Source organism: Mytilus trossulus, chromosome 2 (assembly GCF_036588685.1).
Source record: "Mytilus trossulus isolate FHL-02 chromosome 2, PNRI_Mtr1.1.1.hap1, whole genome shotgun sequence".
Taxonomy (NCBI): domain Eukaryota; kingdom Metazoa; phylum Mollusca; class Bivalvia; order Mytilida; family Mytilidae; genus Mytilus; species Mytilus trossulus.
The window spans coordinates 41,546,705-41,561,215 of NC_086374.1; the positions used below are offsets into that span (position 1 = coordinate 41,546,705).

Genomic DNA, 14,511 nt, shown 5'->3' on the forward strand with positions numbered 1-14,511 from the left:
GAACAACAGAAAACTTTATGAGAGATGGCTATAACTTACACATTTTGGACAGCTGAGTTAAAAATAGGCATAAATTATTACTTTGTTCTGTACGTTTACCTGGTTAATATTGGATTTCTTTGGTCCTTTACAACATCCTTTGAGATCCAGTAAATCTGACTTTATCTTGGAAATACTGCTGTTGCAACTATTAAACAAAAACATTACATTTATATATCTATAACCCCAACTTTCAAATCCTAATTTTTCATTACAATGTTACAATATTTTTGAAAGTAAATTGTATTTTTTATTATCTTCATAAGGATTCAGTTTAGATCATAATGATAAAACTTCAAAAAGTAAACAAATAACTTTGTTCTCTTAGATCAGTACTTGGTGTATTTGCGCTTCGACATATTTTAGTTTGGTGTTACATCACTGTCAGGGTATGGGAGGGTTGAGCACTCAGAAACATGTTTACCAAGGCCACATTATGAATGTGCCTGTCACAAGACAGGAGCCTGTAATTCAGTGGTTTTTCTGTGATTCCTGTTTATTTTTCATTGATCATTTTGTCGTAAATCAGGCACATTTTTTCATGCCAAGGCTTAATATAGGTATAGGTTTTGATCATTGATGAAGGCCATCCCATGATCATAGCTGATAACATCCCTGCCATTTAGTCTATGGTAGATAGATGTCTCATTGGTTACCATACTATATCTCATTATTTTTATTCAACTTTTCAGAAAAAAATCTTTAAATAAAAATGTTAAATATAATTAATTGTCACTGTAATTTAACCTGAAGTATCTATCTTCATCCCTAAATCAGCTGTCAATGACATTTTAATAATCTATAAAACATTTGATGTACCTCTCATGTTTCAGATCTTCGTCTAACAAAGGAATAGCATCACAGATCATCTCTTCAACTATTGACCATTTTATCATTGCACCTATATCAAATATACACATATGCATTAAGTAAAACAAGAATAGACAAGCAGATATGTTTTGCCTCCTAATGGTTATGATTAGTAGTAATTTGTTTCAGGTTGGAGACCCAGTTCAAAACATATCAACATCTTTTGACAGAATCTTTTTTGTGTGCAATTTCATTCAACTTATTGCTTGTCTTTTTTATTTTTTATTTTTATCATGCTATTGTTTGCCTCTTTAGACTTCAGTTTTGTTATTGTCACTGTCAAGTCTTTCATTTTTTGTTTAAAGGAAAAAAGTAACAGTATGTTATCTTTAAATAAACTTACACAGGATCTATAAAATACTAACATAATTTATAAAACAGGAAACAATTAAATGATATATTATAAAAAAAAAAATTGAAATCCACAAATTACAAAAATGGTATTAACCTTTAACAATCAGATCTAGAAGGTTTTCCACACATCTGATTAATGTTCTGTTGTAAATCTGTCCAAATACAGCTATCCAATGTCTGCAAATAGAAGTAACACAGATTAATTAGTCAAATGACTCTCTTCAATGTTAAGAAAAATGAAATAGTCGTCTTTAAAAAAATAGATATATTCTTTTTAAGATATGTGAAGGAGTGCTTTTAAAATCTTTGATACATTTATTGCCTAGGCAATTTTAAAATAATCACAGTTGTATATTTTGGATTGGAAAAAAATGTGTGCAACCAAGAAACAATTCAATATTGGGGGAGATTATGAAATGTCATGTTTCTCTATAATTATTTTGATGTATCTTGGCTATTCAAGATGTTTCCACTATGTAAATGCAAAAAATCAGCTTTTTCCTTCATTTTAATGAAAGGATCATTTAACATCATCATTTTGGTGTCATTAGATCAAAAAATTTTGTGCCTATTTTATATCTCCTGATATTATGCATTTTTATATATATTATGTGCAAGTTTCTAACAGCTCTTGAAGACGTTATTGGGGCCCAAAAAAGGCCTTAGTGTCCCATCCCATATATTCATACGGTACTGTACATACCTCCTGTAGGAAACTATGGAAGTACAGAATCAACAGTAAGAAGTATAATATATACTTACTTTTTGAAACATTCTAATACATCTCTATATGACCAAGGTGGTTTTCTGTACACAATACTTAACCTGTAATGATGAAAAATGATAGTCAGTGATCTTTCTTTACAAGGTTTATTTATTATGTATGACTAAATAGAGAAAAAAATCTCAACATTCTGTTCAATATTGTAGTAATTGATAATTCGTATGAAAACTGTCCAAAATGGAGTAATATAGTTTGTGGGCCACTTATATAATATTTATTTGTATACAAATATTCTGTAAATATTAAAGTCATGTGAAACTTCAAATCTAAGAAAAAGTTATCAATATTTTTTTTTATAAAACTTAAATGGCTTAGTTCTTCTCTATAACATTTACAACATGGGTCTGTACTTGGTTAGGATAAATTAGTTTATTTACCAAATGTCATCAAACAATTTCTTCATTTCTCTTTCCAGGATTGTAGATAAAGCTTCCTGTATCAAGGACTTCACTTTACAATATACATCATCTAACTGTCAAAGAAATTTAATTCTAATAATTATTTAGGTAAACAAAAAAATTCAGAATGATGCTATATCATAATCGGTTGCCCAGTAGAGTAATATTTTGCAAACAGCCCCAAATACTTCAAAACATACATAGTAAAGAATAAATTACCATTTTTTTATACATTGTCCAATACTTAACCTGTAATGATGAAAATTGCCATTAGAAAGGGAAATTAGTATAAGAGTATTGTGTCATTTAAACACTTTATATTGTATAACAAAACTGACTAACAAATTGTTCACAAACCTGACTATAAAATGATTATTAACATTAATGCAGTTTTGAAAAATTAAATTTGCTTAAAAGATCATATTTCACTTATTATTGCTTTCAAAATACCATCATTAAAATTGAGAATGGCAATGGGGAATGTGTCAAAGAGTCAACAACCCGACCATAGAAAAGACAACAGCAGAAGGTCACCAACAAGTCTTCAATGCAGCAGAAATTCCCACACCCGGAGGCTTCCATTCAGCTGTCCCCCTTAACTTTGTTGACTTTCTATGTCAGTGAATTCACTTTGTGTAAGCAGATGTCTTGCTAAATCTGACATAAAAATTGTTGGTTTTGAAAAGCCGCCAGCAGCAGTACTTAAAATTTGCAAATATCATGTAGATGACATTTGGAGACCATCTGGCAAAGCCTATATATTGAAATCCTATAAGCTGTTAAGGTTTAAATTCAGTGTAAAACATTTTAGTGTTTTTATGATGATATCATTACACACAGAGAAGAATGACTTACATATTGAGCCTCACTTTCTACATTGTTACTAGTCTGCATCACAATAGGTGTTTCTTTTTGCTGTGCATTGCTGTCAGGTTTACTATTCTGTTCGTCTGATCAAAATAAAACATGGTTGTCATTTTTTTTTATGAATTAAGTATTGCGGATGTATTTTTGTGTAACTAATTTTGAGGTATTTTGAATTTTCATGTGTGTTATTATGATGATAATCAATTAATGTTTCCTAAATTTTTTCTTTGATTTACAATATAAACAAGTTTACTGTCTAGAAAATAAGAATGATTAGCAAATCATCAAAACATGGTCAGTTGTATACAGGTAAATGTTCAAAAGAGTTGCAGTCTTCAGGCTTAAACACAGTGCAGGCTTTTGGGCTTATAAAAATCATCTCTACAGGCCAACAACATCTTACTAAAATTTGACAAAAATGAGCCACAGGACTGGCTTTTTTTTAATTTTTCGTGAAGACTAGGGTTGTAAATTTCATAATAAAGGTGTCATATTTGCATGGCAAACTCACTAAAAGTTACAATTTATAATTTGTTGAATGAATGTTTGAACATACCTTAGTGGTATCAAGCTATCACTGTAGATAAACCTTAGTGCTATCAAGCTATCACTGTAGATAATTAAAAGACTACTCAACCCACAAGGTTGGTCAAATACTAAAGAGGTAACAGTCAGATACATCACCTACCAAGACACATTTTAAACAAAAGTTTTCCTGGCCAATGTAAGGGAAATTAGACGTACACAACCACAAAATGAATAACAAAGATGCCACAGTAACATACAACTTACCTTCAATTGGTCTCTGATGATTCACAACTCCTTCTAATGTTGGTAATACTGATAAAAGGCTCTACAATTGAAAATATCAAAACTAAAATTAGAAATAGTTCACATGTGATAATTTTCACTCTAAAACATCTGAGTTGAGTAATTTGTTTTTTTCTACTACTCCATCCAAATAACTATTTAAAAAAAAGTAAACCATTATAGGTCAATGTACTGCCTTCAACACGGAGCCTTGACTCACACTGATGTGTTCTTTTCTGTTGAGTTGTTACTTGTAGCATATCTTCACACAGCAATGTCCATGTTCTTTCCTTTCTTTTTAATGTTATTGCATGAAATTTCATAGGGGAATTAATGTAAATTATCTTAGATCACTTACATTTGCTCAATTATTGATATTATAGACAATTTAGAAGTTTGTTCTACATCTTTTACTCATCCAACATGGGTTTTTTATTACTCTAATTACCAGTTTCATTCAGTAAATTGAACTTACCTGTTGAGGAAATGCCTTAATGCCAGTTATAACAGATTTATTGCATAAGTTCCTATCATTTGTAAGTAGTATGACCATACAATCTGGATCTGTAATAAATACATAAAATTCAGTAAAATTATATCATACTTTATTACTGAGTAGCAATCTTGCATTTAATGAATGGCTATTATCTATTCTAATGCAATTAGTTTGTAACGATAATTTTCATTGGACGTTGATAAATATTTTGAGGGGTTAGATTCCACGTTCTACCAGTCCGTAACTAAGAAAGCCACCATTTTGAATTCTGGGATATGTATTTTCTCAAAAATAAAAAAGATATTCGCATTTTGAGCCTCAAAATCTTCTTTTAGTCTATATTGAAAGTTCAACCATTCTGAAGCGTACAAAAAGTAAAAATATGTTTAGTATTGATGTTTAACATCCAGAGTAAACACATGACGTCACATTGTTTAGATGCTAAAGACAATGCAACAGTTTCACGGACTTTTTCATTTATGCCATTTTTAAGCCAAAATATTTATCAAATGACATTTATTTTCATATGTGGCATTAGAATGGAGATAACTGTATTGTATTTTAAGCTTGGCCTTCGTAAAACTTGATTTTACTGTCGCAAATATCCGTTTACCTATCTCCGCAATTTGCGACAGTAAAATCTACGTTTTACGCAGTCCAAGCTTAAAATACAATACAGTTATCTCCTAATTTTGAATTTATTGTACCATGAAACTTAATTTTTGACTCTTCACAAAATTAGTTTTATGGTGAAAAAAAAAATCAAAATAAATTATTGCCATTCATTATAAATAAATTTCTATCAAAAATAAGGCGCTAAGAACTTTTATATAATTTATATTATCAAAAACAACGTACATGCTGGCGTATGAATACTCAACGTCTGAGTGGGCGTGTTGCCATAAAAATTGACAAAATTGAAAATAAAACTAATAATTTTAACCAACCAGAAGACAGTAAATACACCAAATTTATTTATTAAATGTTATACTTAAGGAAAGATTGTTCATTGATAATCACAAATTTTCTGTTTTGGCATACAGCTAAAATTCATTATTTCAGGAAAAGCATCCCATTGATAATCAGTTTAGTGTTTTTTTGGGTATCATGCTAAAATTAGTCAAAATCAATGATTTATACTGGTTTGGTAACGAGTTAACAGTCAGTGTTTGAGCATTGACTGTGAAATAGTAGCCTCTGTTTACACAAAGTCCATACCACTATGGGTAATGCACACTTTCTTTAACAGAAATAGTAGCCTCTGTTGACACAAAGTCCACACCACTATGGGTAATGCACACTTTCTTTAACAGAAATAGTAGCCTCTGTTGACACACAGTCCACACCACTTTGGGTAATGCACACTTTCTTTAACAGAAATAGTAGCCTCTGTTTACACATAGTACACACCACTATGGGTAATGCACACTTTCTTTAACAGAAATAGTAGCCTCTGTTGACACACAGTCCACACCACTTTGGGTAATGCACACTTTCTTTAACAGAAATAGTAGCCTCTGTTGACACACAGTCCACACCACTTTGGGTAATGCACACTTTCTTTAACAGAAATAGTAGCCTCTGTTTACACACAGTCCACACCACTATGGGTAATGCACACTTTCTTTAACAGAAATAGTAGCCTCTGTTGACACACAGTCCACACCACTTTGGGTAATGCACACTTTCTTTAACAGAAATAGTAGCCTCTGTTTACACATAGTACACACCACTATGGGTAATGCACACTTTCTTTAACAGAAATAGTAGCCTCTGTTGACACAGTCCACACCACTATGGGTAATGCACACTTTCTTTAACAGAAATAGTAGCCTCTGTTTACACATAGTACACACCACTATGGGTAATGCACACTTTCTTTAACAGAAATAGTAGCCTCTGTTGACACACAGTCCACACCACTTTGGGTAATGCACACTTTCTTTAACAGAAATAGTAGCCTCTGTTTACACATAGTACACACCACTATGGGTAATGCACACTTTCTTTAACAGAAATAGTAGCCTCTGTTGACACACAGTCCACACCACTTTGGGTAATGCACACTTTCTTTAACAGAAATAGTAGCCTCTGTTTACACATAGTACACACCACTATGGGTAATGCACACTTTCTTTAACAGGGGCACCTGTTTTTGTATAATTAATGCTATAACAACATTACTCTATAGTCTGATGTCAAACATCTTGTAAAATCTTTTCAATACATATTACTGTAAGCTCAATTTGTTCTTTATCTATTTGTTTTAATCATACAAACTTCATTGTTTTATTTTCAATTCTTTACTAAACAACATAAACACAAAACAGATCTATACTATCTATGTCTTTTCGAATGCTATAAGTTGTTATTCAATATCACTTGCAATACATTGGTTAAATTTCATTGCAAAATAAAAAAAAGAATGTATAAATGTATATCAAGCATTACTCTATCCTATCATTCAGTCATTTGTTACAGATAAATATAGATTATCGTTGATCATCTCAACAAGAGAAATGCAATCAAGTTGAGATAACCAATGATAATCTGTTTATTGCTATTTTACCTATGACGACTTTGTCAATTTCATGTCAATTTCAATAGTAACGCCACATGTCTCCTTAGTTTCTAACGATAATTTTCCATCTCAAGCTAGTAGCATGATATGAAAAATTATCACAAAAAAAGATCAAAGGAAAAATGCACAAAATAGCGATAATTATAATACTTACGGTCATTTTGAAATTGAATACAACATTTTATGATGCGGTCGTCATTACATTCTGGTTTTATAACATCACACGTCATTCTTGCCTGTAAATAAACCATTGTATAATAAAGGTATTTAAAAACAGTATCTCCAGTTTATAGCTAAACTTCATACTCATATGACATGAACGTTAATCAACTTAAATACAATACTTATGGTTAATTAATTTGTATCATTCAACAACATTTTTCTAGTTATCTATTTAAACGGCCAACTCGATTAATCAGTCAAAGTTTATTCTGTACAAACACACACAAAAAAATGGTCATGTTCTCATAGGAGAGAAGCTAGTTCCTCTTACCCTAGCATCACCTGTTCTGTTGCTCATGACAATGATGTCATACATTAATAATAGAGGATCAGATTATGACAATGTCAGTAACATAAAAAAAAAAATCAAGTCATGCTTCAGTGTCCCCCCACCTCCCTTGGACCTATGTGACTATTCATGAATAGACATGTAATGTTTGCCACTGAACATAAAGCAAATAACAAAACTAACACTGAATTTTTGTTCTCTGCACAATTATGTACATATCTCAGCAGGTAATGAGAAATAATCTCCCCTTTGTACCTACCTGTGCAGGTGTTTGACCCACAATACGTGGGTGACTGGCTTGGAGACATTGGTATAAATATGTTACAGCATCTCTTGCTTTCTTGGCGGTTGACAAAGACTAAAAATAAAGAATTTATATAATTCAATTCAAATGAAACCTATAAAGTATCTAACAGTCCCTTGCAATCAACTTGATATTTCATTTCTGACACATTCCAGATTTCCACTCAGTCAAATAGATTTTAAGCAATTATATCCTGGATGTCTATTTCATAAATTTTCCACAAAAAAATAATCTCTCAAGCTTTGAGGGCAGCTACAAACCATATGAGTCAACTAACTTTAGAGCAATTATTTTCATTCTAGATTTTTTCATCTCAAAGATTTCCAACATACTTTTTATTTCATTTTCTTCAATTAGTGTCTGATCTCTTAGACAAGTGGCAAGAAAAACTTTAATAACTATTCATTTAAAAAGTTTTCATAGCTTTGTTTAGTAAAAGAAATTCAAGACCAAGTCTAACAAAGTCAAAGAATTAGTTAAATTCCTTGTTAAAAATTAAAAAGCAATATAATCCAACAAGAGAGTGCATCTAACATACAAATATTTTCTTGACTTACAAGTGAAGCACTTGTTGTTTTTCCTGTTTTTAGATAGTCTAATTCCTGCATCACAACCCATGGAAAAACTAAAACTGGTCTACCATGACCTGAAAATACAAATGTTATATCATTATTTAATGCTAATGCTTTAATAAAAATTAAAGTTGTCCTAAGAACTGTATGGTAACAATTGCTTTTTTTCAGTGGTAAGTAAAAATAAACATTGCATTGTATAAAACTATAAAGCATTGGTTGTAGTTGATTCAACTAAAATTATGGACAAAGAAAGAATTTTAAGATGACTTTAACAATGACATCATTGCTATTTTAAGAACAGATATGTTCATGCTCATTCAGTGTGTATGCTTCTAAGTGTGACAAGATATATTTCAAGGTTAAGAAAATATTATGGGGGCTATAAAAGAGTATGAGTAAAGTTAATTAACTTATACATTCTATCAAGTCTGTTTGCGCTTTTGTACTTTGATGAAATCCTTTACTCACCAGGAATATTCCTATCTCTCAGGTCTTCAATAAAACTTAAGTTTCCAATTAAAACATTGGTATCTATAACTATAAACAAACCCTGAAAAATTAAATATAAATTGTACAAATGTATTTTTATAGACTTTTATTTCATTAAGGCTGATCTTAATAATTGTGATCGTAAGAAAATATCTGAAGGTCACTTGAAAATACGATTGAATACAGTGAAAAACAAAATGTTCACATGGGTATATTTCTAATAATTTTGCAATTCAGACAGTATTATGATAATATTTATTGCATAAATTTGATTTTGTTTTCAGTTCAAAATTAATGAGTCCGAGTAGTACCTCTATGAGACATCTACTGATCACTACATCTACTCTGTGAGATGAGTATGAGATAGTTTTACTGACAATTGATCTTGACTACCCTGTGAATGATTGAGTGTTGCTTGTCAGTTGAAAATAATTCTTGCACATTTAAGACAAGGGTGTTAGAATTGTGCTTATATAAACACGTACCCTTTTGTGATGTTGCCACTATCTTTGTGATGTTGCGTTAATGATTATCTATTGAATAGAAAGTTGTGATGGCAGACATATTTCTATCTATAAGCCTTAGTCAAGCTTACCATCACACAACACAACCTATTAATCTACATTGATGCTGTGACTTCAAACGGAGAGAGTGGACATCAGAAGAGAATTTCAAATTTGATAGACAGTTCTAAAAAGTGGATACATTGTATGAAAGGCAGGAAAATCGAACAGCCTCTGGAAAGCAGAGATTTGTTAGCTAAAGGGAGACAATTCCCTTGCAGTAACAAACCACTTACAGACAACTTGAATGCACTTAAATGCACTTACCCTGTGAGATTGGTACTTGGAAGTCACGTTGGTATCTTCTGAAATCATCTCTGTTAACATTCCTACAACCTGAAGTAGCAAAACAATATTACATATTATAATAATAATACTTTAGTTTATTCATACTTATAGACTAGACAGTTAGAAACTGTAAAACAGAGAAATTCATTATTGTAAAAAAGCAATAAAATGAATTAAATAACAATGTACTGAAGATTCATTTATTTTCGTGGGTACCAATTTTCATGGATTGAGACAAACTTGCATTTTCGTGAGTATTTGATTTCGTGGTTTTCCAAAAGTCTGCATTTAATCATACAGAAAATTTGCAATTCGTTTAACATTTAAATTCGTGGTTTCCCTGTACCCACGAAGTCCACGAAAATTGGTATTCAACGAAATATAATGAATCCACAGTATTCATTATCAAGTTATGCAGCAGTTATATATAGATAAGATAATAAAGGAGAACCATTAAAATAAATGCTATGAATACTCTTGATTTGATTATATAAAATGAGAACAATGTAACATTACTGCAACAATGAGATGAAGAATCAAATTAAAAGCTCTGTTTTCCATTTGTGTTTATATCAAACTACTTCATGATAGTATTTTAATTTGCATGTACATATCCATGACAGCGATGTGTAAAACCAATTATCAAATCTTACCTCAGTAGATCGGTTTTTCAAAGTTGCTCTAACTTCTTTTACCTAGAAAAAAAAACAATACGAAATTCAAAAAACTTTGACCGATTAATGAAAGGAAAAACCAGCCATAAGTTGAGAAATGCCCTGAAAATCAAAATATCTATTAGTTGTATAGCTTGAAAAAATTTATTCAGCTAATTAAATTCTTCATTAAATAAGCCAGTCTGTTATACTCAGAGGTATTTCAGTTCTGCCACTTTTACATTGTGTATGGTATAACATTTAATTGCAGAAGGCACAAAAGTATGACCAACAGCAGAAACACTCAACTGACATCTACTTCAACAAAAATTGCAGCCAGGATACATTAGATTTAATTTTCTCTAAATAAGTTTTAAACACGAAACGATAAAGACCTGATGTCTTGTAGACTGAAACAATGGATGGATTTTTATTATTCTGGTTTCAACTAAGAAGGCAATAAACTTATTTTGTTTTTTAGTTACAATTTTTCCATTTGGAAAGGGGCATAACTCTAGATTGCGAAAAGTGATGCCACCAAAGTTATTACTTGATCTGTTTTTTGTCGAGCCTTTGACCTAAGTTGAAAAATGATACTAAGTGATCCTACATTCCGTTGTCGTCGACTTCATTGTCCACAAATATTCACTCTGTGGTTATAGTGTTTGAAATTTGAATAACTTTCTTAAATTATACTGGATTTCTACCAAACTTGGACATAAGCTTGTTTATGATCATGAGATAGTATTCAGAAGAAAATTTTGAAAAAATAAAATTCCATTTTTTCCGTATTTTACTTATAAATGGACTTTGTTTTTTCTGCGGGGAAACATTACATTCACTCCGTGGTTAAAGTTTTTTAAATTTTAATAACCTTCTCATGTTTCTTAAACTATGCTGGGTTTGTACCAAACTTGGGCAGAAGCTTATTTATGATCATAAGATAGTATCCAGAAGTAAATTTTGTAAAAGGATAAATCCATTTTTTCCGTATTTTACTTTTCAATGGACTTCAATTTCTTCCAGTTAACATTTACATACAGTTTGCAGTTAAAGTTTTTAAAACATTTATTAGATTCATAAATTATCCTGGATTTTTACTTCACTTGGACAGAAGCTTCTTACAATCAAAAGATAGTATCAAGAGGAATATTTTTATTTATTTTTTTCCTCATTTTTGTTGAGCCTGCAATTTTTTAAGGTAGGATGTTAGGATTTTTATGTTGTCACTTGTTCACTTATTATGTGTTATTGTAGACTAGTTATGTTTTATAACATTTTTTATTGCGCTCAACCCTTCCACCGAAACCCAACTCTATGAAAAAGCTGCGATGCTTAGGTATCATTTGTGATTTCAATTGCAACCAATTTTAACAAGAGTAAAACATCCTATATGCAAAAACAGTATTTGATTTTTATCCATAGCTTAGATAGTAAAAATGTTATCATAAAATGATATATGCCTCAGGGAACAGTTAGTATCTCAGGGACTGCTAATGCGCTTTCATCCTTGCAACCATTCAATAATAGCACAAACGTATGACATTCATGGAACCTATTTTTACAAGAAATTTAATGTTTTAAATTGAACTAAAGATTTTACAAATTTTATGTTTTCATCAGATTTTATTAAGTATTATTTGTTACATCAATAGATATAAACAATTCACCAAAGTTTCATGGACATTGGTGAAAGCCTTTTTGAGTTATTGTCCGAAGAGTTAAAAATCCCCCTTTTTTATGAATAAAGCCCCATAAAGCCAAAACTTAAAATCTGAAATTTATAAAAAATGAAAGAGAGTTTACATCAATAGATATAAACAATTCACCAAAGTTTCATGGACACTGGTGAAAGCCTTTTTGAGTTATTGTCGGAAGTGTTAAAAATCCCCCTTTTTTTTATGAATAAAGCCCAATAAATCCAAGACTAAAAATCTGAAATTAAAAACTAGAGGCTCTAAAGAGCCTGTGTCGCTCACCTTGGTCTATGTGAATTAAACAAAGGAAGCAGATGGATTCATGACAAAATTGTGTTTTGGTGATGGTGATATGTTTGTACATCTTACCAATGAACATTCTTGCTGCTTACAATTACCACTATCTATAATGAACTTGGCCCAGTAGATTCTGTGGAAAACCTTACCGGTAGTAAAAATTTGTAAATTTAATGAAAATGTTTAAAATCGACTATAAAGGACAATAACTTCTTCGGGGGTCAATTGACCATTTTGGTCATGTTGACTTATTTGTAAATCTTATTTTGCTGAACATTAATGCTGTTTACAGGTTATATCCATCTATAATAATATTCAAGATAATAAACAAAAACAGCAAAATTTCCTTAAAATTACCAATTCTGACAGGGCCAGCAACCCAACAACGGGTTCATCTGATTCATCTAAAAATTTCAGGGCAGATAGATTTAGACCTGATAAACAATTTTACCCCATGTCAGATTTGCTCTAAATGCTTTGGTTTTTGAGTAATAAGCCAAATTCTGCGTTTTACCCCTATGTTCTATTTTTAGCAATGGCAGCCATCTTGGTTGGTAGGCCGGTTACGCCACACATTTTATAAACTAAATACCCCAGAGATGATTGTGGCCAAGTTTGAATTAATTTGGCCTAGTAGTTTCAGAGGAGAAGATTTTTGTAAAAGATATAAAAAATTTACGATGGTTAAAAATTTACTTTACAGGTCAATAACTCCTAAAGGGGTCATCTGACCATTTTGGTCATTCTGACTTATTTGTAAATCCTACTTTGCTGAACATTATTGCTGTTTACAGATTATCTCTATCTATAATAATATTCAAGATAATAACCAAAAACAGCAAAATTTCCTTAAAATTACCAATTCAGGAACAGCAACCTAACAACGGGTTGACCGATTCATCTGACAATTTCAGGGCAGATTAATCTTCTTTAGATTTGCTCTAAATGCTTCCGTTTTAGAATTATAAGCCAAAAACTGCATTTTACCCCTATGTTCTATTTTAAGCCATGGCGGCCATCTTGGTTGGTTTGGCGGGTCACGCCACACAGTTTTTAAACAAGATACCCCAAAGATGATTGTGGCCAAGTTTGAATTAATTTGGCCCAGTAGTTTCAGAGGAGAAGATTTTTGTAAAAGACATATAAAATTTACGAAAAATGGTTTAAAATTGACTTTAAAGGGCAATAACTCCTAAAGGGGTTGACTGACCATTTTGGTCATGTTGACTTATTTGTTAATCTTACTTTGCTGAACATTAATGCTGTTTACAGTTTATCTCTATCTATAATAATATTCAAGATAATAACCAAAAACAGTAAAATTTCTCTAAAATTACAAATTCAGGGGCAGCAACCCAACAACGGGTTATCCGATTCATCTGAAAATTACAGGGCAGATAGAACTTGATCTGATAAACAATTTAACATCATGTCAGATTTGCTCTAAATGCTTTGGTTTTTGAGTTATAAGCCAAAAACTGCATTTTTCCTCTATGTACTATTTTTAGCCATGGCGGCCATCTTGGTTGGTTTGGCGGGTCACGCCACACATTTTTTAAACTAAATACCCCAATGATGATTGTGGCCAAGTTTGGTTTAATTTGGCCCAGTAGTTTCAGAGGAGAAGATTTTTGTAAAAGTTAACGACGACGGACTACGTCGACGACGGACTACGTCGACGACGGACGCCAAGTGATGAGAAAAGCTCACTTGGCCCTTCGGGCCAGGTGAGCTAAAAAACGAATGGGAGCTTACATCAATAGATATAAACAATTCACCAAAGTTTCATAGACATTGGTGAAAGCCTTTTTGAGTTATTGTCCGAAGTGTTGAAAATCCCCCCTTTTTTATGAATAAAGCCCCATAAATCCAAAACTTAAAATCTGAAATTAAAAAAAAACGAAAGGGAGCTTACGTCAATAGATATAAACAATT

The 14,511-nt window shown here is 31.5% G+C and overlaps 1 protein-coding gene across 1 annotated transcript in view; it reads right to left on the reverse strand.

Moving 5' to 3' along the window:
- Positions 1-14,511, reverse strand: part of LOC134707267 (transcriptional protein SWT1-like) — a 63,032-nt gene that overhangs the window by 13,331 nt on the left and 35,190 nt on the right. Inside the window, exons 5-18 of the mRNA XM_063566889.1 lie at positions 10,583-10,624; positions 9,909-9,977; positions 9,058-9,139; positions 8,572-8,660; positions 7,970-8,068; positions 7,354-7,435; positions 4,598-4,686; positions 4,105-4,165; positions 3,301-3,395; positions 2,425-2,519; positions 2,026-2,088; positions 1,358-1,440; positions 859-940; positions 100-187 (exon numbers count right to left, since the gene is read on the reverse strand). Of these exons, the coding sequence (XP_063422959.1) occupies positions 100-187; positions 859-940; positions 1,358-1,440; positions 2,026-2,088; positions 2,425-2,519; positions 3,301-3,395; positions 4,105-4,165; positions 4,598-4,686; positions 7,354-7,435; positions 7,970-8,068; positions 8,572-8,660; positions 9,058-9,139; positions 9,909-9,977; positions 10,583-10,624 (1,119 nt within the window). The remainder of the gene's footprint in view (positions 1-99; positions 188-858; positions 941-1,357; positions 1,441-2,025; positions 2,089-2,424; positions 2,520-3,300; positions 3,396-4,104; positions 4,166-4,597; positions 4,687-7,353; positions 7,436-7,969; positions 8,069-8,571; positions 8,661-9,057; positions 9,140-9,908; positions 9,978-10,582; positions 10,625-14,511) is intronic.